A 25,086-nucleotide genomic window follows, 5' to 3' on the forward strand; every position below is an offset into this window, starting at 1 on the left:
GGACATTTCGCCCTGCCCAAGTGGAGAAGGCTAAGATATTGGACTGTATGATCATGTGCTATCCAGCCTTTTTAGGAAAAGGAATTGTTACTAATTATATGTATGACTTAAAAAGTTGGCATACAAAAGTCTTGAACCATTTGACATTTAGTACCCTCGTTTTGCATAATTACAATAAAATACACCCGAAGAAGGGACCAAAAAAATAAAGACTTCCTTTCATCCTTACAAATTTACAATAGGCCATAGCTTTGTCAAATGACATTGGTACCCTCCAAAAAAAAAAACATTTATAAATTGTTTTTCTCTACCACATCGTTTTCAGGCTTTCTGATTCAAAAAATCAAATCAGATCAGGATCAGGTATATTTCAGTGGCAAGAAACGTCTCTTAATTTGGTGGGATTCCAACAGCCCTTCAAAGATTTTATGCCGTTAGTAAAACACCGCCTCTCACGTCGCTGTTACTAAAACACCGATTTTCAAAGATTTATGTTGTTGGTAAAACATCGTCTCTTACGTCTCTGTCAATAAAATACCATCTACCACGTTACGTCAAACGGTAGAAAATTTCATTAAATTCGAAGGCCAGTGTTTACGACAGATTTTTCAGTGTGCTCAAAACACAGACATATACATTTTATGTCATTATACTAGTGAAAGAACACTTTATAAGAAATCCCTCCACTTGTATTACATATGACGTACCAACCCATCTTGCAAGCACACTAAAAAATCCCTCAGTGTTTACGTACATCCTTATAATGTTAAACAACATCAGTCTCTTAAGTCTTGAAAATCCATCACCGCAACATACCCTAGAAGTTGATTGTTAGAGTTGAGAAGTTACACTTAAATTTTAGGAAGTCTTAATGAAACACTTATGGTACTGTTCATTTTTAACGTTAAGGACATTTTTACTTTAAAAATTAACTCCTGGTACTATTCACTTACAACACATTTTTGTTCTTTTGGTTAAAATTCAAAGTTTTCAAATTATTTTCATTAATTTTCCTTAATTTTATTGGGACCCAATTGGTGCGATGAGCAGATCCAAAGTCTTGATAGATGAGAGAAGCCTTGTTGGACCATGCCGGCCCATCCATTTTGGCTTGAAGCTTCGGAATACAGGGCTTGGCCCAAATCTACAGTTACATGTTCTGGCCCAAATTTCATCCCACAACATCTAACCGTAGAGGTACCATAAGTGAAAAAATAAACCTAGAGCAGGAAGGTATAAGCAACAAAAAATGTGGCAATAAGTTCAAAGAGCTTTGCGAAGACTGATCGGAAACCCAGCTACCGCCACCGGCGTTTCCAGATTCGAACAGGGGTTGCGAAATGTTACTCGAAAGTAACAAAATCTTCCAACCGGATTATATGAAACCTGCGTGAGCTCCCGCTGCTGAGACCAGAATTACCTACCTCTACCACGACAGTCATCTATGTGACAAAATTGTCATAAATTAACGGCCTGTACAATGCTACTCTTCATCATCCACCAGAGACATTACTGGAATCCCCTTGCCAGAGAAACTAACACACTCAACTTGCAGCTCGTCATTGACTTCAAAGTCCGTCCTACCATTTGTCTGCATGACAGAACAGTGTTAGGGAACACAGGGCTTACAAATTTAAAGGAGCCATTCTTTTGGTTGAGTTCATGGTCATGTATAAAAAACAAGATGAGACGTACCTCAAACCGATACATTCCACGAAGTCCCCCACCGAGGTCAAGCACCAACCCTCCTGTGCGGATCTGATAAACCTTGGCAGTAACTTTTGTTCCTATCTTCAAACTTTTTTCAGTTACAGAGCCTCCAACTTCAGCTTCCTTATCTCCTCCCTTCTGTGAGAAGGACTTTGACGTCTTCACATTACTAGTTTTTGACTTAGTAGTATCAGAGTTTTGAACCAAACCAGCAGCTTTTTCCACCTCGTCACACTCTGCAGCACTTCGAATTAGAATCGGAGTAGAGGAAGTAGATGAATTTATCCCACCAACTTCACAATTGTTCGCTGGCAATTCCTCAGATGACGAGCTCTGCTTTTCTTGTCCATTAGACAAAAGGTCTCCAGCTGCTGCCCAAATACTAGGTTCTTCTTGGGTTGATGAAACAGATTCCTCAACCGCATTATTTGTCTTGGATCCAGATTGAGGTAAGGTAGCTTTAAGGGATAGTTTAATGTTACCGCGAACATCCTGACCTATGCACATCAAGGAAAGCTGTTCTCCAACAGCTACCACATCTGAAACCCGAGATACCTGATATAGGGAACGCTATAGATGTCAGAAAGATATCAATCGCAGAAGAGAGGTTAGATATCTCCGGTGATACGTATAAAGTTGTTCCATAAACATTTTATATAGAGCGGGCACAGGAAGGAATCGGTATTCTAAAGGAAAATGCATTTGTTGTACATACTGGTGTTTGCGACAACTCAGAAATGTGCAGAAGGCCTTGCTGACCACCATTAAACTCCACAAATGCACCATATTCCTTGACTGAAGTTACCCTTCCCTTATAGATCCCACCAATTTCGATCTCACGCCCAAGTATAAAATCAACCTGAAGGACAGAATAAACAAAGATCCATCAGATATATAAGGCTTCCATAGAATTCCAGGCATAGAAAAACAACATTATAATCAACTCAGGAAATATAATAGCGAATTGAGTGGCAGAAATACCTTTTCTAGTACTTTCTCCATTACAGATTGATTCTTAGCAACTATGGTCAGTGTTCCATCACTTACAGACATCCGTGCACCTGCGGTGAGATTGACAGAAGTATCTATCAGAGACACAGCATAAACATAGTTCTAAATAAACAACATTTTGTACAAAAGAAGTGCAGAACATCATTGTTGTTCTTTGTTGATAAGGAAAGAAAAAAGAAACGGACCAGTTTCATCTTCAATTTTTCTTTTTAGAGCACCGAGAGGCCCAAGCAAGCGACGAAGTGCATCATTACTGTACTTCAAGGTAACTGCACCATCAATTTTAGAATTGGAAGCTCAATATACACATATATATTATTGCCCAAGTGATGTCAACTCAGTAAAAACAGAAGACAAAAATAAATAAATTGAAACCTCAACCTAATCGAGGAGAATTTCTATCATCCTGAGTGCGTGGTGTACTGATCTCTCTCTCCATGTGGTCAAGAATTTGAATGCGACCTTTGCGTGCAGGTTCTAAGCTTTCACAGACAATATCTAAAGGAATTCCAGCGGGTTTTATATCCAACTGAATTGCTGTAACTCCATTTAGTGTGCCAGCAATTTTAAAGTCCATGTCCCCCAAATGATCTTCCAGGCCCTGAAAAAATTATTTTTCTAAGGCGACTAATAATATAAATAAATTATAAATATATTGGTACATTTCTTAAAATCTGGAATCACATAACCACAAGTAGTAGCTATAAAATGTTCAAATTAAAGGACAATGAAGAAAATAAGCAAAAAAAATAAAATAAAAATACATGCATAATTTAGAAAGAAGATGACAAAGTGAAGGTTTGCGTTAGGGGTTTAAAGATGTATTCATTTCAAGAATAAAGGAAACCATTGAGCATTTTCATAAGATCACCATGCAACAGTTAAACTCAACATAAAGCCAAGTAAAACTCTCACCAGAATATCAGTCAATATACGGTAATCCTTTATTGAGCCAGTTGATTGATCAACTTCACTAACAAGACCCACCGAGACACCAGCTACATGTTCACGCAATGGAATGCCAGCATCCATCAGAGCCATACTGCCTACAGAACAAATGAAAACTTAGAGCTATGCAGATACTACATTCAGGATCATGCATAATTTTGAAGGTTAAAGAAAGAGACTTATGGTGTTCATATACACAAAATGAACCTGAAACTTGACGAGAGTATCTTTTTCTATCACGTCAATTATTTAGCACCAGAAAATGTACAAAAAAACTAGTTTGCAAGGATATAACTATAACTGAAAACTAGTTTGATAATAGCTGATAGAAAAGTAAACTCAAAAGCATACCTCCACAGACAGTTGCCATTGATGTTGAACCGTCAGAGGCCATTACTTCAGAATTGATACGAACAGTATATGGAAAATCATCTTCTGGAGGTAATACAGCAAGCAGAGCTTTTTCCGCCAGAGTCCCTACAATTCATTGAAAACCCACTACAAATCGTTATAATTATTAACGTGTTTGCATATCAAGCTTAAACTTTTGAGCTTTAGATACTGTGACTAGACATATAAAATATAAATCAAGTTTAAATTTTGAGAATGTGATCTCACATTCATGATCCCAGACAAACCATAGCCACTTATCTATGTGAACATATAAAATCATATTTCACTAATTTTAATGTGTCCTATTTAAAAAGTGGGCAATGATTACCATGACCAACTTCACGCCTATTCAAGCTGCCTCGTTTACCAACTTCATTAATACAGAAAGGGGGAAAGCTGTAGTGAAGCATGAAACGTTTTGTTGGAGGCCCAACCAGAGAATCCAATCGTTGAGCATCACCAGGCGCCCCAAGTGTTACAGTACAAAGAACCTGTTTATAACACCAGATATGTACCATGAGTTGAAGCAAAAGTTCTAAATACTGCCAACTCCAGTGTTCTAAATCCATATTCCATACTGACCTGTGTGTCTCCACGAGAAAAAAGTGATGATCCATGCAGCATAGGCAAATGACCAGCTTCACAATACAAAGGCCTAACTTCATCAAGACGCCTCCCATCAAGTCTGACTCCTTCCGCAATAATTCTTTTACGAACAACCTAATTTTTTTATGAAACATTTTGAAATAAGTGAGAACCAAAATAAAATAAGAGCCTATGAATAATGTGTTGTGTGCCAGAAGTATACTGCTGAGAAATAAAGAGAGGAAGCCAGCAGCTCCTAACAGAAAACCAAACTACCCAATTCAGAATAATGTGACCCCCAAAATCAATTTTCCAAGTGCCCATGTTCCTTTTATCATGTATAGGTAGTAACCGACTACATTGGAAAATATATTGGTTCTTGAAGATAAAGTTTTGACTAAGGTGATGGATGCACACAGATGTATAACTATGAAAGTAAACCAAGAGGAGAAAACAAGATGCAGCCACCAATGAAATCTATCCTTATAAAAAACTAAGAATTATAAAAAAAAATTAAAAGATATCTCCTAGTCAGTATCCTATCAAACATCGTAGGTCGTACCCAGTGCACAAGGCTCCCGCTTTACGCAGGGTCTGGGAGAGGTGAATGTCGGCTAGCCTTACCCCCATTTATGGAGAGGCTGCTCCCAAACATAAAAAAAAAAAAAAATTGCTAAAATGCTTGATTCTGTCTAGCTTCATTTTGGCATGGCTTACCTTTTTCCTCACAGTATCTACTGCCTTTGGTAGAAGTTTCAAGCTTTCTTCATCACACTCTTCTTCAAGTACTTTTCTCACATCTTGTGTAATATTCTCTAAGGCCTCTCCACGTTCAAACTGGATGTTGAAGTAGTCCACAATTTGAGACCCGAAAGAAGACACCATACAGAATTACCATACAGACACAGAGAGGAGACAGAAATCCGAAAAAAAGAAAAAAGAATATATCAATATCCACATATAAATGGCACGCACCTTTCCATATGATGGATCAGTGAAAACAGCTTCTATTGGAGCTTCTGCCAATTGACTGACTTTCTCCAATGTTCTATCTGGCATCATTGACAATTTATATTCCTTCTTATGCTTACCAGCTTTAGCAGCCAGTTTGATTTGAGGTTCAATATATTTAACTGCCTGATATCACAGTCCAGTTGCTTAGTAGAATTCCACAAATAAAGATACTTCACAAAATAGTTGCAGGTTTCACAACTTACCTCGGGATGAGCTAATCTTAACCCTGCTTCTAGATCTTTTTCTGAGATCTCACGAGCCTGCACATCAATCATTAACGTTTTGTCTCTCGTACAGGCATACACTAAGTTGAGATCACTTAAGCTAAGCTGCATTCACACACAATAAGTAACAATTAGATGTCCACAATCTGTGAGGAAACAAAAGGTTTTAGAAACATAAAAATGATATGGGCAAAAGAAAGACAAATAAGAATTGATATTAAGCATTACCTCATCCATAGTTGGATTAACAATAAACTTCCCAGCAATCCTGCCTATACGAATCATGCCAATGGGGCCACCCCAAGGAATATCTGATAACATAAGCGCAGCAGATGTAGCATTAGCTGCCAGTACATCTGGATCTTGCTTTCCATCAGAGGAAAGAACACTTGCTGTTACCTATATATGAATATCAGGAAATAAATATTCGGGGCCATAAGACTATAAGCGCACGATTGCTACAAATGGGTATCCATCAGAAACCGAAAAAGGCAACCCAAAGATTAACATCATACCTGAACTTCATGGAAAAACCCAGCAGGAAATAGCGGACGTATTGGTCGATCAATGATACGACCACATAAGAGTTCACGCTCCTTCGGCGCACCCTCCCTTCGCATGAATGTGTTCGGAATTACTCCTTGGGCAAATTGCTTCTCTTGATAATCAACCTTACATTTAAAATACCAAAATCCAATAAGAACACACAAAATGATCAACAAACATGCATACAATGCTCACATTTGTGTCCCATAACAATTAGCAAGCAGATCTTTTTCTGCCAGAGTTCCGACATTTCATTTCGAACCAGCTACAAATTTTATAATTAATCAATTAATTACTTATTTTTAAAATTATGATCACATTAAATGGTTAAATTATCAAACAACTAACTGCTTTACATGGCTCAGTTCATACGATCAGTGGAAATTCAAACAACCGAATAATTTGTGCAATCAACGGAAAGAAATAAAAACCCAGATGTAAGTTGAATTAGAAACATACAGTTAGGGGCAGAAAATCGCGAACGGCGTCGCCTTTGGCGGCGGCCACGGTGGATAATACTTTGGTCTCCTCCATGCCCAAAACAACGGCACCGTTAGCGAAGCGAGCGATCTTTCCCGTTTCTAGTGTAATTAACCGATCTCCGACTTCAAATTCTTCTCTGAAAGTCTCGAGCACCTTGGTGCCGGCGACGGGGGTTTCGGGATCGGGCTGCCGCTCGGACTGAGACGAGAAGCCCATGCGGCCGCTGCAGATAGTGCGGAACCCTAAGGCTCGCCATGTGAGGAAGTGAGGGAGGTTGTTGAGCAGCGGATTGGCTCGGTTAGCCATGGACGCCATGGCTGTTCAGGAAATGAGGAGAGAGAGAGAGAGAGGAGGTGTCGAGGGTTTAGGGTTTAAGAGTTTTTAGCGCGCGATCGAAGGCGGAGGGAGTGAGAAGTGGAGAGTGGAAAATTCTTTACCGAAAAAAAGGAAGAGGGTTTTGTGTTTGGATATGTTTCGGATCGGGCTGTCGAAATGGAAGTGATTTCTACTGAAAACGGGCCTATATTTTATGAGAAAGGCCCAAAAGTAATATGGATCTGAGACAATTGAATGAGCCCGCTGATTTTGGCAAACGAACTTTGTTGTTTTAAATAATTATTTATGTTGGTTACAGAATATTATTTGCATCTAAGTTCGAATTCTCATCCCATAACTTAAATTGTATTCGTTAGTTAAATTAATAAAATGTTACTTTTGTAGCTACATATTACTTAAACGCAAGGAACAATTCCACATACATTCAAATTACGTCATATCAAAATTGTAAACGACCATTTGCTTACTATTCGAGTCTCGAGATATCGATATAACTAGACTATTTGCTACATTAACAATGCTATTTGATTGGGTTATGTTAGAAGCCAGAATTCAAATAAAACATATATAGGTAGACCATACTTTAATTTGTACCATATTTGTGTATCATCTGATGTGACAAGTGATGTGTACATGTCACGTCAAGTAGTGAATTCATCTCATTGGATGTTGGTCATATGAATCACTTGCTACATAAGATAATATACTAATATATGATAAATATGTAGTTTTCGTAATATTACTAAAATAAAAATACAAACGAGGGATATGCTCACATTGTGGATAAGGACTTGCCCTACGCACTTCAAAACGCTACTGTAACATTCCGCACCAATATTAACACAAGTCACATATATATTTACGTTCTTAGATCCGTAATATGATTGATTTGAGACATTGTGACGATTCCTTTCATATAAATCATTCTTTCACGTGCTGAAAGCCAGACAATGTGAGAAGCTATAACTGGGAGTTAGACTATGGTCCACACCATGGACATTCAAGGTTCAAACAAGTAACAAAGGGATAAAAAAAGGAATCTTAGGTTCTCAGCGCACCATGCTAAACACCAAAAAACCCTAAAAAGCAAAACCCTAAAAGCCCATTTTGTTGCTGAATTCACTTTGTCCCATTACATTCCATAACACTGACTCTTCAGCTGGGTTTACTGATTTGCTGGGATTTCGTGGGGTATGTATAATGAGTCACTGTCCTCTCAGCTGGCGGTTACAGAGAGTAAATATATGATATATCCATAGTTTTTTATACCAGCGATATTATGGGAAGAACGATTCAAACTCGAAACCTCGGGTGCAAAGAAGAATACTCTTTTTCATCAACCAAGCTCTATAAGCGTAAGAAGCCGGCCCCTTGCAGTACGCAGAAATTATATCAACGGGCCACGGTTGGGAAAATCAGATAAAAAAAGGAGATTTCCTCTGCTGTGATATCTCATACAATCAGATGAACAAAGGAGAGGTTTGGATTTGTCGTTTTGCTTGTGAAACAGACAAAAGAGGAAGCTTTTTTTCTTGGCATCTTGTTGTTTAATGTCCTTTTTCGATTCCTATAAGGCTTCTCTAATCAAGTTGAAATCTCCAGCTGGGTGTGACAGATCACTCTTTTTTGGCAGCTGCCTATTTCCCAACTTTTCAGATTTTTCTGTTCGAGTCGTAGAGATTTTTACATGTAACCAGAGATATATCGCATTTCTATCTTACTAACCCTAGCTAGAGAAATAGAGACCATGGAGTTATATATATTCTCGGTTACATCCGAAGTTTTTTTTTTTTTGCCATATATCACCATATCTCTCTCACTAACCCTACCTAGATGATGAGGTTATATTAATTCCGGTTACACCCAAGTTTTTATCGTGCCGGATTTTTACCTTATGAGACTAGAACACGATATATATTTCAGTTTTCACTCGAAGGAAACTTACGTACTAGAAAATTTAGGGCATGTTTGGTATTCTACTTGAATTCAACTTTTTAAACTCAAAAACAATTTTCAAGTTTTAGGCCTTAAAAACTTGTTTGGTAAGACTATTTTCAAAAACCGAACTCAAGACTAACTTAAAAATATAGTATATTCTCTAAAAACATAAAAAGTGAGTTTTTAGAGTTTTTAAACTTAAACTCACTTATTTCTTTTCTCTTGCTTCTCCCCTCCCACTCCAAATCTATCTCTCTCTCTTTTCTTCTTTCTCTTTCCTCTTTTTTTTACCTTTTTTCGTCTCTCTTCCAATCCGCTATCTTCATTCTCTTGGTTATTTCTCTCACTCATCTTCCTCTTTATCTCGTCCGATCCTCTCCCTTCTTTCTCTTTCTTTCAATCATCTCTTACTTTATTTCTTCCTCTCTCATATTTCTCCCTCTCTTACGACCTTCTCTTTTTAGATCTCTTTGTCTAGTTTAAGTCGAAAGGTTTAAAAAATTTAAATCGCAAATCAATCACCTTTTTGAATCTTAAAGAAAATTGTTTTCAAGAAATGTTCTTAAGAAATGTTTTGAGAAATGATAAAATTTTTAAATAAGATACCAAACAGGTCCTTACCTTTTCTTTATAAAATTTTCATTTAGTTTGTCTTTGGTTTGGTCCTTTCTGATCATATGTCAAAGTCGGGAAGAATGAAGATTGGTTGTCAACAGGGCTTTTGAAAGATGGTTCACAGGACATCCTTGGTTCAAATATTCCGTTTCAGACTCCATGCACAGTGTATTTTTCTTTCTCAATCAAAATTACGTATGATATGAAAAAAAGAAATGAACTTGGAAGTAAAATAGCTATCACTACAGTAATATACTATTTGCCGGACGAAAAGTTGTTGTCGGGTTAATTGGTTGATGGACTTTAATCGATGAATTCATTTTTGGCGGACAAAAATTTGAGCGACGAGTTTTGCGCGACGAAATTAATTTGTAAAAAAAAAAGATTTTTGTAGTGTATGTTTTAATCGACATCTAATCTAATTTAAACAAAAAGAGTATAACTTTTTTGAGAAACACATATAAGTTGTAACTCCATTACTGTATAGAAAGAATTACAAGGTTGGGAGTTCAATTGGCCTCTGAAAAAAACCTTTCTCGGAGAAAACGCGGTGGAAAAAAACCCTAGATGAGGAAAAAGAGGGCCCCCACATTACATATCAGCATAGAGCACATCATAAATTCATCCCGGAGGTTCTTCAAACCAACAGCGCTCCACACTAATATGTAAATAAAGTGGAGCCATACAGTGAGTTACACCATATGCTGGACGGCGAACTTGAACTGCTTGAAGGACCCAGCTAGAGCCCTGCACATGAACTGCTTGAATCGTGAAAAAATGAATGTTCGATCACCTGTTGTGAAGCGGGTTTGCACCATACGGTGTGATTCTCTTCTGTTCTTCGTCAGGAACATGATTAGGAGCAGCTGGTCGTCGGAAGCCATGGTTGCTAAATCTTCTGTGCTTGAAGAACTCGTAGTTTCGGCCATTAATCCGAGAACTAGTGTTGTTGTAGTTGAAGTTCCATACTTTGAAGGAAACCCTTCCTTCTGGTGAGCGTGACGACCTTACAGAATACTCCTTCACGTTGGTTCTAAAATGCAGCAAAGTTCCTTCCAATAGCATAAACACGATGAGAACTGCAATTTTTGATTTAGTGTACCTCATAACTCTCTCTCTCTCTCTCTCTCTCTCTCTCTCTCTCTCTCTCTCACACACACACACACACACACACACTAGACACACGCATATACAAGCATGTTCAAGTGTATTTATAGGTGGGGCTAAAAGATTGTCAAATCTAATTGAGATAAAATTAACTAGTCTCCAACTACAAACACGTACTCAATACAAACACTTAAAAATATGGTCCATCGAGTGACGTATTTGACTTAATGAGTAGTGTGGTGCGACACCACTACAAGATTGGTCTGCTATACTATCAGATAAGTCATTTGTGAATGTTCGTACTCAAGTATGTGTTACAATTGAGCCCAACAAAGATTTAGATAAACTAATAATTTAGATACTCTAACCCTTCCAATTAAAATCATAATTTTAATTAACTGAGTTCTAAGCAACCCTACAATAATTGTAATACAAGCTAGGAGTTTAACTCCAACAAGCCGTTTGCTCTTATGGACTTATGCGTGATTGGTATATAAGCAATTGCTTTGTTCAATTATATTAGAGAAAATCGAACTCTAAACCTGTCATAATCTTAGTTTATTATCCCATCAGTCCTTCGTATATGCGGAGCTACAAAGGGACCAGAATAGTCCTGGGCCCATCTTGCCTTTTTTCTTGATACAATAACATATTGTTGTTGCTGCTGTTTATCAGTAAAATACCATTAAATTCAAGTGTGCCCCTTCTTAATCTAAACTCTCTTTTCATTTTACATGCCCCGTTTTTCACTCCATCTCTCTTATTTCAGTGCATACTTCATTTCCCCTCCTTTTGCTATCAACTTTTCTTTGTCATTTCTTTAGTCCTTTTGTTATATTTTCAAATCTTTCATGCTTAACTCTTACCTTGTATTCAATTGTTTGAGTTTGTACAATGTTTTTAGTTCTTTGCACTAAATTTGATTGGTTTTCCAAATGTGCAATTTACTACAACTTTTCATGTTATGAGGCCCCTCCTCACATAAAATTCTGACTCCGCCATTGGTCCCTCACCACCTAAACTAACCCAATAGCTTGACCAGTTCTAACACTTTCCTTACTAACAATACCACAATTCTATTTAATTATCCGAAATCAAACTCTTCTTAAAAGAACATGTATAAAAAGACAAAGCCATTGAGTACTATGGTCCACTGGTAGTGAGAGGTCTTAGGTTTCATTATCACCAAAGACAAATTTGAACTACATTATTGTTAGTTCATTGTAAGACTAAACTAACCCTCTCTTATTTAATGTAGTTCATATCATTTGTTTAAAAAATAAAAATATAAAGACAAAACATGAAAAGATTGTAGGCCCTGTCACAAAAAAATAATGGAAACTTTAACGAAAAGCTTCCGGTACTGTTCACTTTAACGAAAAACCACATTTTTACTCTAAAAAGTAAATCTTGGTACTATTCACTTACAACACATTTTTATCATTTTCGTTAAAATTCAAAGTTTTCAAACATTTTTCATTAATTTTCTTAAAAATAATAGGATTAAATAGGTTGGACCTTGTAAGTCAGGCCCCGGATTGGTCTGTGTGGGCATAGTGATTGTTAATGCCGAGGCTTACAGAGAGGCCTTTCAGCCCAGTAAAGTTGGTCTGGACTCCAGACTATGGACCAGTGACCACTACTAGACTTGGGGACCACCACATGTCCTAGCTCACACCATATCATCGACTCAATCTTCTAGATTATTGAGAAATGGTATAGCAATTTCACTAAGTAGCTTTTTAGCCAAAATGTTCTTTAAGATTAGTATAATTCTGCATTTTGTTTTTGAAATTGAAAATCGATAGAAGTGTTTTTTGAGTTTATCCATCGTCCATCATTTTGGTCTCTTGTGAAAAATCTCCATTAAATTTAGGTAGTTTTGTCATGTAAACCCCTCCACTTGTTTTTTCATTTAACGGAATTTTTTTACAGAATGACCAAAATGATTCACGGTGGACAAAATCAGAGACCACTTATATCAATTTTCAATGCCAATGACTAAAACTGAAGAGTTATGCCATCTCAAAGACATTTTGGTTAAAAAAAACCTTTCACTAATTTGGCATTTGAACATTCTCACTTGAGGAATGGTAAGAAGAGTCTTTCAAAAGTGAAACTTTTATAGATTTTCTGTTACCTCACAATTTAACGTCAATCATCGTGCAAACATTATAAAATAGAATAATGCTATTCATACATCGCATTTTACTTTTCACACATCCTTGTTAATTTATTCTTATCCTGAGAAACCATGGTCCCCGAGTCCTTGAATCAATAACCATATTTCGGCTAACCTAGCCTCCTCCGTCCCTCAAGACCAATAAGGGCTAGTACATGAATATTCACCTGTTGTTCATCAACTACGTTCATTCGATACAACAATCGAAAATTAAGAAGGATACATGAGAAGTAAAAATGAGTGTATAAATAGTATCACCCTATAATATATATATCAAAAACATATAACCGAAAGTCTACGAAGACATTGGAGGGTCTAAACTCCAAAGGTTTGTACGAAATGAGCTCACAACTTTGTGCTTTAAAGTTGGGCAATCACTTCTCCCCAGGCTAACTTGATGATCCTACCGTTCTAATTGATCCATCGCGTCCAATATTTCATCCGTCCGATGACAGTTCTCAACACTCAAACGGTCAAACCCCCGGCCCGTGGACCGAAAACGGTAACAAAAAAGTCGAGCGCTGAAAGCTGTGAGCTCGTTTCACACAAACGCAGCCCAAAGATCAAAATTCCAGAACTGCATCGAACAATCTTCGTCGCAGTCGCAGCTCGTTACGCGAACTAAAATAAACTCGCTACGCCCGCCCCACAAAACCTGAATGCTAAGAGCGCGGCCGCGACTGAGCGCCGTGTCGCGCACTGCAATGATGTCGTCATCGTCGGCTACGTCGTCTGCGGCCATGAGAAGCCCCAGATTGTCCTCTTCTTCGTCCCCGAGGCTCTTCAATGGAGTGCCTATCGGGAACCGCGTCTCGTTCGCCGCCCGCTTCAGCCGCACTTCGCTGCGGTGCTTCGCTTCTTCCGCTGGCTTCGATAAAGTTCGGGTGCAGAATCCGATTGTCGAAATGGACGGTCAGTTTCCTAACCGATGATCTGTTTGGCTAGTGAGAAAGCACTGAGAAATTGAACAGAGTTAAAATCATAAGATGATGGAAACTTGTGTGAAAATCCGTATTGTTCTTTCATATTTTCATGAATTTTAGCAGCAACCAAACGGATCATAACTTGTAGGAGTAGGATGAAGCTAATTCTTGAGCTTAATTGTTGATGTTGTGATTGTGTACTGTATTAATTATGGCATTATTTTGTCAATCAGGTGATGAAATGACGAGGATCATATGGAAAACGATTAAAGACAAAGTGTGAAGATTCATTTCGGTGTGAATTTCAGTTTACTGATGCTATTTTATGTAGAATTTGATTTGATTTAATCCGAGTTTTTTCGGTCGTATGCTGTTGCAGCTTATTTTTCCCTATCTGGACTTGGATATAAAGTATTACGATTTAGGGATTTTGAACCGTGATGCTACCGATGACAGAGTTACAGTAGAGAGTGCTGAAGCCGCTCTTAAGTAAGTAGTTTAATTCATAATTTATTTAGTGCGTTTTTATTTCTTACATCTTGTTTGGAAGTGCTTTTAAAATGGCCGAAAGCACATTTGGTAAAAATATTTTTGGAACCAATCCTTGGTAAAAATGCAAGTGATGCTTCTAGCGGGAAGCACTTCAATTGCTTTTGGAACACAAAAACATTCTCTCTAAAAGCTTTTTCAGTTATTTTAAAAGCACTTCCAAACGAGCGCTGAATCGTTAGTATTTGTTTCCATTATTTGTTTGATTTTAACATTGAATGCCCTGCAGGTACAATGTTGCTGTGAAATGTGCTACGATAACTCCTGGTTAGTTGTTTTTAATTTTATACAATGCTGGTTTTGTATGTACAATCACGAGGACCATGAACCCTTTATAACAGACATTCAGGCTGCTCGGATTCTTTCCTTAGCGATCAGATGATCTAGCTGCTCTGCCTGGACGTTTAACTGTTGTCTTACGGAAATAATAGTTGTATTTCATCTAATTTCAATTTCTCATATACCTTGCAGATGAGACCAGAGTGAAGGAATTTGGGCTGAAATCAATGTGGAGGAGTCCCAATGGCACAATTAGAAACATTCTAGACGGTTTGTATCGAATAAATAAAGTTGTCTCGTTTGAAAACGAAACGTAATTTATAATGCTCTTAGTTTGTTATTCATTGATTTTGTTAATGATTTACAGCTTGCAAATATTTGATTTAGCATCTGAAAGGTTACCTTACTGTTTGAACAGTTTCTAATTGAAATGCAATGCTTTATTTGTAGGTACTGTTTTCCGTGAACCTATCCTATGTAAAAACATCCCTAGAATAGTTCCTGGTAATGGCTTGAACTCATTTCTAAACTTGACTGTGAGTAAAATGTTGCGGGAAGTACTGAATACATGTCTGATTTACAGGTTGGAAGAAACCCATATGTATTGGTAGGCATGCCTTTGGTGATCAGTATCGAGCCACTGATACGGTTATTAAAGGGCCAGGAAAACTTAAAATGGTTTTTGGTAAGTTGATTTCAACATTCTAGCTCATATGATTGTGCTGGTGAAGTAATTTTCCATTGGATATGGTTTTTGCTTGACGTCTATCTGTTTCTAATGCTCAGTCCCAGAAGGAGGAGATGCCCCCGTGGAACTTGATGTTTATAATTTCAAGGGGCCTGGTGTGGCCCTTTCTATGTATAATGTTGATGAGGTTTGTGTTACCACATTGGGCATGACATACCTTTTTTGTGCATTTAGGCTGATAAACTCTGCTAACAAAACCTTGTTTTATTTGGTAGTCTATTCAAGCTTTTGCTGACTCGTCTATGTCGTTGGCTCTTTCCAAGAAGTGGCCGCTATACTTGAGCACTAAAAACACTATTCTTAAAAAATACGATGGCAGGTAAATTACATTTGTTGGAAGAATCTGTCAACATCCAACTATCAGTTCTATATTAATTTATTATTTTGTAGAAATTATACAAAATGTTGAGTTCTCGGACTGCCACAGGTTTAAGGACATATTTGAGGAGGTTTATGTTGAGAAATGGAAGCAGAAGTTTGAAGAAAATTCTATATGGTTTGCATTGTTTATCGTAAATACTGATTCATCCAATGTTGTGTGGCATATTTTGAAATTGTTTATTGAAGATTCTATTGGCATTTAGGTATGAACACCGGCTAATAGATGACATGGTGGCTTATGCACTCAAAAGTGAGGGTGGATATGTTTGGGCTTGCAAAAATTATGATGGAGATGTTATGAGTGATTTGCTTGCTCAAGGTGCGGTTGAATCGTTCTCTCTCTCTCTCTCTCTCTCTCTCTCTCTCTCCCTTTTTGTATTCTAAAGTTAAATAGGTTGTTATGGTTTTTGCAGGATTTGGGTCTTTGGGCCTCATGACTTCTGTGTTGGTACGTATCACCATTAACTTTCCTCATTTGTATGCTACAAAAACTAACCACAGTTTGTGCAGTTGTCCTCAGATGGCAAGACAATAGAAGCTGAAGCAGCTCATGGGACAGTAACTCGTCATTTTCGGTTACATCAGAAAGGACAAGAAACAAGTACAAATAGTATTGCTTCAATATTTGCATGGACACGAGGCCTAGAACACAGGTACTCTTTGCAAGCCAAAGTTCACTGTATCTTAGTGTACTATGGTTACTTTTCGGAATAATGAAGTGTGACAACGCGCTTTACATTGGCAATCTGCCTTTTGTAAGAATGACATTTCGTTATTTAACTATCAGTCAGATAAATCATTTTGGCCTGCATTTTTTCTTAGCGCCAGATAACCCGACTATATTTACTGTTTCCAGGGCAAAATTAGATAAAAATGATAGGTTGCTGGATTTTGTTCGCAAGTTGGAGGCTGCGTGCATTGAGACCGTGGAGGGTGGAAAGATGACCAAGGATCTCGCCCTTTTGATCCATGGCCCCAAGTAAGTCGATTCTTGGCGCTCTGTTTGACAAGGTTACTTACATTCAGTTGGATTGTGCAATAAAAAGGGAAAATGAAATACCACTGTTCTTCCTTAGTTTCCTTTTTGGGACTGTATCAGTTCATCTGATGGTGGTGACGAAATAAGCCAGACGGGATTGTTCTTCGGGGACTAAACTAAGATGCTTGTGTTACCTGCAGGGTATCCAGGGAGTATTACTTGAACACCGAAGAATTCATTGACGCCGTCGCAAAGAATGTTGAGAAAAAGCTTCTGGAACCTGTAGCAGTTTAACTAGATCGATGCTAATCTACAAGATGACCATGTCGGAAAAGTTCTTTGGCGAGAATTGGTGCAGTTTTATGGTTATGAACACGGTACATGGAAATAAGAGAACCTGTTTGACAAAGAATTCTTCCTTCAATCTTTGGGTTAGTCAGCAGAACATATACTTAAATTAAACTGAATATATATATATATCAATTTTTTTGCAGTTCTTTTTTATTTTTCGTATATGTGATGCATTTATTTGAACTATTTTTTTTCAAAGAAACGATAGAGATATTTCATTTATTTGAACTTAATTGACCTTTTCTTTCAAGAAACGATGGCGATATTTCATTAATCAACAAGACGGATTACAATGATGGGTGCCTTTTCATTGCTCGATGAGGATTAATTTTGTGTGACCACTATTTTAATATTTCCGTGACAGAAAGAGATTGCTAGCATACTAATGTCATACCAGTTGTATACCAAGATAAAAAAATATGTCATCTTCATGACTTTCTCTACGTAATATAAAATTTTATAGTTCTCAAATATTTGAAAGCAACACATTCAAGGGAGTTGTAGTTGAAAAAACATTTACATATTTGAGTTCATTGTATTACAAATCGGAAGTTACTAAGTACATAATTAAGTGTGTTTTATCGAGTTATGCAAGTTTCAGAATTTCAAATCAAAATCAAAATCTTAAATACATTTCAATTCCTATCCCATTTTTATCGGATTTTGGAATGAGAAATTCTATTTAAACTCATGTAACTTCTTTCTACACCCAACTTAAATTTTAAATGTGAATTGTTTTTTTTACTTTATTGCATAATTACCATCAAGTACAAGATAAAACTAACAATAAAATTAAAATTTATCAATAAACCCACATTCAATAATCAAACCCTACCACTATGCAATTTTTATCCTATGTTCATTTTAGCTAAATGTCGCTTTAAACCCTACCTGATGAATGATGATTTTGAAGAACACTGATTTGCACAAGTTGTTAATAATGCTGTAAATGTCACTTGTTCTAGTTGAACCACGCTATTCAGCATCTCATAAAAGAAGCCAAGAGACGTATCAGGATCTTTGTGGGATGCATTAGCTGAGATTATTGATGTCCAAATGATCAAGCTCTTACATTTTGCTTGATCAAAATCCCTATGTGCCTAGTAAAGAAAACTCGACTTTGCATGAGTATCGATGTATAATAGCACTTGCAGCACACTGATTTTTGCTTGATCTAAATCCCTTTGTGCACAGACAAATTAAATTGTTTCTAACAACATAAGCATGTACTTCCTCTTTGACTTTCAGATTTGATAAATACGATACTGGGGGAAGCATACTTGACAATGTCACGGTATTTGGTCTGCAACTGCATGCCTGCATTACGCGAATTAAATTTAATGCCTCTTCATGCTGATTGTTCTAAACTAAACCAGAAATCATAGCATTCCAATTACTTAACTTTGGCTTCTTACTATCTTGAAAAACAACTACGGCTTTGTTAACAAACCTATGAAACATGTACCACGAAACTAATGAGCCATAAGTGACCTCATCCTGTTCATTCATCTCATCAAATAATTCTTGAATGAGATGCAAAACACTGGTTTTTGAGTTTTTATTTCTAAATGGGTGTAAAGATAAATTTATAAATTGAACTGGATTTGTGAGGGTAATTTAGGTAATAAATTTGAGGTTAAAGAGATATAGATAATTTAATTAAAAGTAATATAGGTGTAGAAAGTAAATTGAGTATAGAAAGAGATTAGATGGGTTTAAATAAAATACCCCCTTTAAAATTTCAATTGCGATTTTCTCACGTAAAACGGACATTGACGGACCCCATGACGTGGGTAGAGTGGTGGTATAACTTGACGATCTTGGACAGCAAAGAACGTCAGCCGTTGTTAACGAATCTTGTGGTTTAGAAAAAAGACAAAAGCCCATTAGGTGTCCAACGAGAACCAATAGAAAAATCGAAGTACGCGTGGCGCCACCCACTACATATGCATATATACATTCGCTCTCTGCATTTTTCGGAGAGAGAGTTGAGAGAAGAAGATTGTTAGGAATCCAGAATTTAGGGTTCGCGAATTGGGATTTTGAGATAGCGTTATGGCATTGACAAAGGCGCAGGAGCTCGTGTCCTCCAATTCGGTCGTCGTCTTCAGGTTCTTATTTTTTCTCTTTGGAATTTAATCACGATTATTGATTAGTAAATCTCGCATTTAAGAAATGCTAATTGTTATATATATATATATATATATATATATATATATATATATATGGATCTGTAATTGCAGCAAGACGAATTGCCCGTTCTGCGTGAACGTGAAGCAGCTCTTGACTCAATTGGGAGTCACCTACAAGGCCATTGAGTTGGACAAAGAAAGTCAGTTTCTTTTTCTCTCTAACTAATTTTAGCTGTAATAACATATTGTTCGTATGCGTATGTTTATATGCATATCTGTGCATGTATGTATGTATGCATACAGGCCGGCTCTGAGAGTTTGGGGCCCTTGGCGAGACTTCGAAGTGGAGCTGACCCTTTATACATTGGGAGCCACCTGCCCCGGCTACCCTTAGTGCCGGCCCTGTATGCATATCATATATTTGGTTTACATACATACATATAAAAGTCCTCCTTGTTTGGTTGTTTTGGATTTGTCATTTGAAGAATTATAAACTTGTCCCTTTGTATCATTCGGTATTGGATTACGGGGTGAATTTTTCTTTTGTTTGCTAATTACATATGATAGCCGGTCAAAACTTGATACTCGCAGTTGCGCAATCTGTATTGGATGTAAAGTTTGTTTTTGAGCTACCTCACAAATGTATGTGTTGTTGGAAGAAGTCAAATTGTTAACTGGAAATTGGTGGTTTTACGAGTTCCATTTTCCTTGTGTTTAATGGGACTATTTCGCACCCTCCGCACCCAAGTTCATATTTCCCCTCACGTAGTTTAGACTAGATTAGAAAATAGCTCAACTGAAGAAAGTTGGGACTAACTCTTGATTTTGTCACTTTTGATGCTTGGACATGGTGAAACCAAGGTTCTAAAAGGCGCTAAGCGCTAATCGAACGGCGGGTTGGGGCCTAACGCCTAGACAGCTAGATGGAGCCTAGGTGGGCACCTAGGCAAACTTGGCGGATTTAAGTAAATCTATTGTATTTTGTGTAAATAAGTGTCTGTTTATACTTAAAATATGTATAATTTCATCATGAACTAGAAAATAGAATGACATATATATTATGAAGTATTGGAACATAATGAAAATATGGAGAGCAAACATATAATGTGTGTTTATTTAAATGTTTAATAAGTCTCTTACAATTTATTGGAAATAATAAAATGCAAAAGGAAAATTATCTATTTTCTATCTAAGTGAGTCGCAATCTAGGCAGGTGTCTAAGCGGGTCTGGACGAGCTAGACGGGTGCCTAGGAGGCGGTCTAGGCAGGCGCCTCAGCAGGTCTAGGCATCATTTCTTAATTTTCAAACGTCTAGGCATTAATCGGGAAGGTGGCCAGCCGCCTAGCGTCTAAGCGGGGCCTAGGCAGCGCTAGCCGGGGATTTTTAAAACAGTGGGTGAAACTAGCAATGCTGTGATTATTTCAACTAGTTTTGAGGTTAGGTCTCGTGTCGTTAAACCTTAAGTCTTATTATGGGGTGCGAGATGACTTTTTTTACGTACCGATTGCTCACGTTATATTTTGTGAAATGAGATGGACATGTCCCTTCTCAATCTAATGCAGCATGTGTTATTTTTGAAGTACAAATTTTATCCGAGTTTTATTGATGCCGGCTTTGTTCTTGCATTTTGAAGGTGACGGAGCTCAGATACAATCAGCTTTGGGAGAGTGGACTGGCCTGCGGACTGTGCCCAATGTTTTCATTGGTGGAAACCACATCGGTGGATGTGACAGTAAGATTTCGAATCCCTTAACCACAATAGATTCTTAGATACAACCGAGGATATACCCCAATAACAGAGCCAAATCCCGCCATAACCATGGCTATTGGAATTGTATGTCTTTGACATTAGTTTGTTATCTTATCGAATAATATTATTTGATGTCGTTGTGCAGAAACAACGGCGTTGCACAAGGAAGGAAAATTGGTCCCTCTGCTGACTCAAGCCGGAGCTGTTGCCAAAACTTCTGCTTAAAGGAGTTAGATGATAGTTGGATAAATTGTAGTAAAGTAGAATAATTTCAGTAATGTGCTTCTGTTGATATGTTACAACTTTTCAGAACACAACGCACAACTTGTATGTGTATAATCTCAGTATTTTTATGTTTCGATTCGGATGTGTTTCAGTACTGTGCCTGAATGTTCTATATAATTGGTTGAGTCTTGATGTGAGTTTCATCTGTCTTGCTGGTTACACCATATCTCGTCCTTGACATTGATAAGAGGAGCGGGGGGTGGAACCTAAGAGTTGTTGCTCTAGCGGTTAGGCTCTTGGTTTGCTCTCAAGTGGTCTGGGTTTCGACCCACCTAGCAATTGTTAAGAGTTTCTCGTTTTCCAAATATTACGGGGTCAGGCGCGGGGGGTTTCTAATGATTAGTTGGTTAAAGACTCGAATACATTAGTTTTAAAAAAATAAAGTGGGAAACAATTTTGACAGGAGGTAATGTTTTAACCTCACCATTAGTGCAAAACATACCGTAGTAGGGAAAAAAGGTAGATATCTAAAAGTTTGTAAGCTGTGAACCTGTTTCATCGTGGCCACGTGTCGGATGTAATTTCAAATTAGCTTCATCTCGGCACGGAATGGGTGGATAACCGTGGTTCGCCATTAGTTTCCTTTCTTTTTTTTGAACAAATGATATTATCTACAATAAGATGGTAGGGGAGTAAGTCTTACAATGGGCTAGCAATAACGTTGGTTCAAATTCTCTTTTAATGAGAATCAAATATAAAACCTCTCAATTACAAATGAAGAAGAATATTATTACATCGTAATATTAGCAAGCTATCCCCTTTTTTTAGAAAAATAAAAGTTTTTAAAAGGAGGTAAAAACCTTTTTGGGCGCATTTAACCAAATTTCCCTTTAAATTTTGGATAGTGCTATAACACACTCATTTTACGCTCTTCTTAATTTTGAATGGTGCTATAACACACTCATTTCACTTGCAAATAAGAGGTCATAAGTTTGATTATCGTTAAAGGCGAATTTGAACCACATTATTGCTAGCCCATTATGAGGTTAAGCCCACCCCTCTCTTTAGGCCATCTCCAATCGAATGAGTGTCAAATGACTCCCTTTAGCCATATAACCTTTGACGTTAAATTAAATGAATTAAAAAAAATTAATAAACAAAAATTAATAAGTATGCGGTAAAAAATAGTGCAAATTTTTTCATATTCAAACCCCTAACTGCCGCACCCGCACCCCATCTCGTCTTTCTCACCCTTTCCATCCCTCTCGTCTCTCTCTTCCTCTTTAACAAAAAAAGCCCTTCGAATCCTCAACCTAAGAGTCCATCCTTCTCTCTTCACTGAATCTGTGAAGCAGAAACGCAGTTTCCCTTCCATCCTCTTCTTCTTCTTCTTCCTCCTCTGTCCTTCCAGTGAACCCAGTCATCCTACTCTGGTTCTTCTTCTGCAGCTACTGTTTGAGGGGTTCGGTATCACCTGCTTGATTGAAAAAAGTAAGCACATTTTAGTTTTACTGCAGCTTTTTTATATTATTATCTTTCTTTTGTTAATATTTTGTAAAGCTACGATATTCTAAACTACTTTAATTTACAACGGAGTGGGGAGAGGGATTCGAGCTTGGTTTCTAAAATTTTAGTTGTATGATAAAGGATTGCCCTTTTTATTGTAATGCTGAATTTTTATATTAAATTTGTTTATACTTATGTATGTGAATTTACATAAAAAGATTCAGGTTTAAGGATGTTGCCTGTTGATCCGACAAAGAAGCTGTCTTTTACTCGTTGCATTAGTGATGGAGATTTGGTCATTGTCTACGAGAAGTATGATACCATGAAAGCTGTCGAAGTGTGTGCCGGTTCTGTGCTCGGAAACCGGTTCGGCGTGTTTAAGCATTCAGACTGGATAGGGAAGCAGTTTGGTTCCAAGGTTTTCAGCAGCAAGGGAGGATTTGTTTACTTGTTAGCTCCGACTCCCGAGCTTTGGACTTTGGTTTTAAGCCACAGGACTCAGATTCTGTACATTGCAGACATTAGCTTTGTGATCATGTTCTTGGAATTGGTTCCGGGATGTTTGGTTCTCGAGTCGGGGACCGGGAGTGGATCTTTGACTACTTCGCTTGCAAGGGCTGTTGCTCCTACAGGACATGTCTATACGTTTGATTTCCATGAACAACGCGCGGTCTCTGCTAGGTAGGAAATCGAAATCTCTGCTGTTTTTGTTGTTTTGTTATGGCTTTGGTGTAAATTGGTTTCTGTTTGTTTTGGTGTCCTAGATTTACGTACGGTCCGCCTTTCAGAAGATGTGAACTTTGAGTTCCATATATGAATTGTGAAATAAGTTCATGATTACTTTTCGTCACAAAAACTTTGTTCGACTTAAACAGAAACTGAAGAAAATTAAGCGGTGTAATTTTCGCGTGAATCCAGCGGTTTCTGTACTTACATTAAGCCATTTCTTGTGTTTCAAGTAGGTTAACGTTACTGAAAGGCTGACAAGATTTTTACTTTTGTAGGGAGGATTTTGAGAAGACGGGATTAAGCAACTTGGTCACTGTAGGAGTTAGAGATATTCAGGGAGAAGGATTTCCGGATGAGTTTTCTGGAAGGGCAGATTCTGTCTTCCTGGACTTACCCCAACCTTGGCTGGCTATCCCTTCAGCTGCGAAAATGTTGAAACAAGATGGGGTACTATGCTCCTTCTCCCCGTGTATTGAGCAGGTGCAACGAGCGTCAGAGACTATGAGATCAAGCTTTACGGGTAGGCTTTTTGATGCAGTTATCTCGTTTTGTGCTTTGTGATGTGTTGTTTTTTGGACTTACTTTGTTTCTTTCAAGTGTTTCCTCTCACAAATGTATTTCTCACGCTAAGATCTGGATCTTCTGCATTTGTACAGATATAAGGACGTTTGAGATACTCCTTCGCACATATGAAGTTCGAGAATGGAAATTGGATGACTTCCAAGGCGACGAAGCTGGTTCTGTTGGATCTCATCCACGTAAAAGGCAACATCGATCAAATGAAGGAAGCAATGCGCAGGAAACGACAGGTTCTCCCATTGTCATGGCCAGGCCGTGCAGCGAGGCCAGAGGCCACACTGGCTATTTGACATTTGCAAGACTCAAATGCCTGTGAAGTATGCAACTTTAATCTAGTTATAGACATACAGCTTGATTCTTGAATGTGGTGAACTTCGCACCTTGTGTTATGGCGTTACCCCGATTAAACCCGAAATGCATGTCCATTTTGTGTTCAGGTCTATGTAAGGTGAATACCCCAAATAGTTGGGATGAGGTTTCGTTTTTGCTGTTTCTGTATCGTGAATTCTTCCGATGATTCGGAAAGTTAGCAAATTTTGACAGCGAAAATGCATGTCCATTTTGTATTGAGTCCCTTTCTCAACTCCAATCATGGACCTTTCTAGACCAATTTCTTATGATTCCGAAAAATTGAAGCGCTCAAGCCTACATGTTTGCCTCAGCTAATTTAGTTCACAGGATTGCAATCCATTCATTCCACTGCTAGCTTACGAAACCTCGAAATGACCAATCCCACTCGTCCACCCTTTGGATTTCTGATGCTTTGCGAGAATGTGGGCTCCACATCAGAAAGTTAAGAAGCCTTGCATGTGCTTATAAGGAGTTAGGCTACTCTTCAGAGCAGAACTTAGTTTAATGCTAA

At 37.8% G+C, this 25,086-nt stretch overlaps 4 protein-coding genes across 5 annotated transcripts; 3 read left to right on the forward strand and 1 right to left on the reverse strand.

Moving 5' to 3' along the window:
• Positions 1-1,068: 1,068 nt before the first annotated feature.
• LOC103404317 (polyribonucleotide nucleotidyltransferase 2, mitochondrial) lies at positions 1,069-7,345 on the reverse strand. The gene is made up of 16 exons (XM_008343215.4): positions 6,891-7,345; positions 6,401-6,556; positions 6,114-6,284; positions 5,865-5,990; positions 5,623-5,784; positions 5,365-5,484; positions 4,645-4,782; positions 4,391-4,553; positions 4,021-4,146; positions 3,637-3,767; positions 3,103-3,322; positions 2,907-2,990; positions 2,692-2,771; positions 2,426-2,569; positions 1,696-2,265; positions 1,069-1,591 (listed from the first exon to the last, which is right to left on the reverse strand). Exons 1-16 carry the CDS (start codon positions 7,227-7,229, stop codon positions 1,484-1,486), a joined length of 2,838 nt encoding a protein of 945 aa, XP_008341437.3. The 5' UTR covers positions 7,230-7,345; the 3' UTR covers positions 1,069-1,483.
• Positions 7,346-13,565: 6,220 nt separating this feature from the next.
• LOC103432033 (isocitrate dehydrogenase [NADP]-like) lies at positions 13,566-17,444 on the forward strand. The gene is made up of 15 exons (XM_070817500.1): positions 13,566-14,004; positions 14,249-14,292; positions 14,395-14,504; positions 14,794-14,831; positions 15,036-15,113; positions 15,294-15,347; positions 15,427-15,528; positions 15,630-15,718; positions 15,807-15,910; positions 16,019-16,087; positions 16,176-16,291; positions 16,386-16,420; positions 16,483-16,625; positions 16,829-16,951; positions 17,152-17,444. Exons 1-15 carry the CDS (start codon positions 13,752-13,754, stop codon positions 17,243-17,245), a joined length of 1,452 nt encoding a protein of 483 aa, XP_070673601.1. The 5' UTR covers positions 13,566-13,751; the 3' UTR covers positions 17,246-17,444.
• Positions 17,445-19,138: 1,694 nt separating this feature from the next.
• LOC103416967 (glutaredoxin-like) lies at positions 19,139-21,607 on the forward strand. Its single transcript, XM_008355178.4, has 4 exons — positions 19,139-19,413; positions 19,546-19,634; positions 21,069-21,167; positions 21,331-21,607. Exons 1-4 carry the CDS (start codon positions 19,358-19,360, stop codon positions 21,408-21,410), a joined length of 324 nt encoding a protein of 107 aa, XP_008353400.1. The 5' UTR covers positions 19,139-19,357; the 3' UTR covers positions 21,411-21,607.
• Positions 21,608-22,611: 1,004 nt separating this feature from the next.
• On the forward strand, positions 22,612-24,773 carry LOC114819276 (uncharacterized). Of its 2 annotated transcripts, none has more exons than XM_070817501.1 (4): positions 22,612-22,901; positions 23,135-23,597; positions 23,921-24,165; positions 24,302-24,773. In XM_070817501.1, exons 2-4 carry the CDS (start codon positions 23,149-23,151, stop codon positions 24,538-24,540), a joined length of 933 nt encoding a protein of 310 aa, XP_070673602.1. In that variant the 5' UTR covers positions 22,612-22,901; positions 23,135-23,148; the 3' UTR covers positions 24,541-24,773. The 2 variants fall into 2 exon arrangements, with proteins under 2 accessions (XP_070673602.1, XP_070673603.1); XM_070817502.1 differs by having other exon boundaries at positions 22,632-22,901; positions 23,141-23,597.
• Positions 24,774-25,086: the final 313 nt, after the last annotated feature.

The sequence above is a fragment of the Malus domestica genome, chromosome 17 (genome assembly GCF_042453785.1).
Source record: "Malus domestica chromosome 17, GDT2T_hap1".
NCBI lineage: Eukaryota > Viridiplantae > Streptophyta > Magnoliopsida > Rosales > Rosaceae > Malus > Malus domestica.

Bases quoted from the DNA above. Each gene is read 5' to 3' on its own strand.
- LOC103432033 (XM_070817500.1), top strand. From the start codon at position 13,752: ATGCTAAGAGCGCGGCCGCGACTGAGCGCCGTGTCGCGCACTGCAATG. The intron at 14,505-14,793 runs GTAAGTAGTTTA...AATGCCCTGCAG, and splicing joins AGTGCTGAAGCCGCTCTTAA to GTACAATGTTGCTGTGAAAT. The intron at 16,088-16,175 runs GTTTGCATTGTT...ATTGGCATTTAG, and splicing joins TTTGAAGAAAATTCTATATG to GTATGAACACCGGCTAATAG.
- LOC114819276 (XM_070817501.1), top strand. From the start codon at position 23,149: ATGTTGCCTGTTGATCCGACAAAGAAGCTGTCTTTTACTCGTTGCATT. The intron at 23,598-23,920 runs GTAGGAAATCGA...TTACTTTTGTAG, and splicing joins CAACGCGCGGTCTCTGCTAG to GGAGGATTTTGAGAAGACGG. The intron at 24,166-24,301 runs GTAGGCTTTTTG...GCATTTGTACAG, and splicing joins TATGAGATCAAGCTTTACGG to ATATAAGGACGTTTGAGATA.
- LOC103404317 (XM_008343215.4), bottom strand. From the start codon at position 7,229: ATGGCGTCCATGGCTAACCGAGCCAATCCGCTGCTCAACAACCTCCCT. The intron at 4,147-4,390 runs GTAATCATTGCC...AATGAATTGTAG, and splicing joins TAGGCGTGAAGTTGGTCATG to GGACTCTGGCGGAAAAAGCT. The intron at 1,592-1,695 runs GTACGTCTCATC...TCTGTCATGCAG, and splicing joins GTGGAATGTATCGGTTTGAG to ACAAATGGTAGGACGGACTT.
- LOC103416967 (XM_008355178.4), top strand. From the start codon at position 19,358: ATGGCATTGACAAAGGCGCAGGAGCTCGTGTCCTCCAATTCGGTCGTC. The intron at 19,414-19,545 runs GTTCTTATTTTT...CTGTAATTGCAG, and splicing joins AATTCGGTCGTCGTCTTCAG to CAAGACGAATTGCCCGTTCT. The intron at 19,635-21,068 runs GTCAGTTTCTTT...TGCATTTTGAAG, and splicing joins CATTGAGTTGGACAAAGAAA to GTGACGGAGCTCAGATACAA.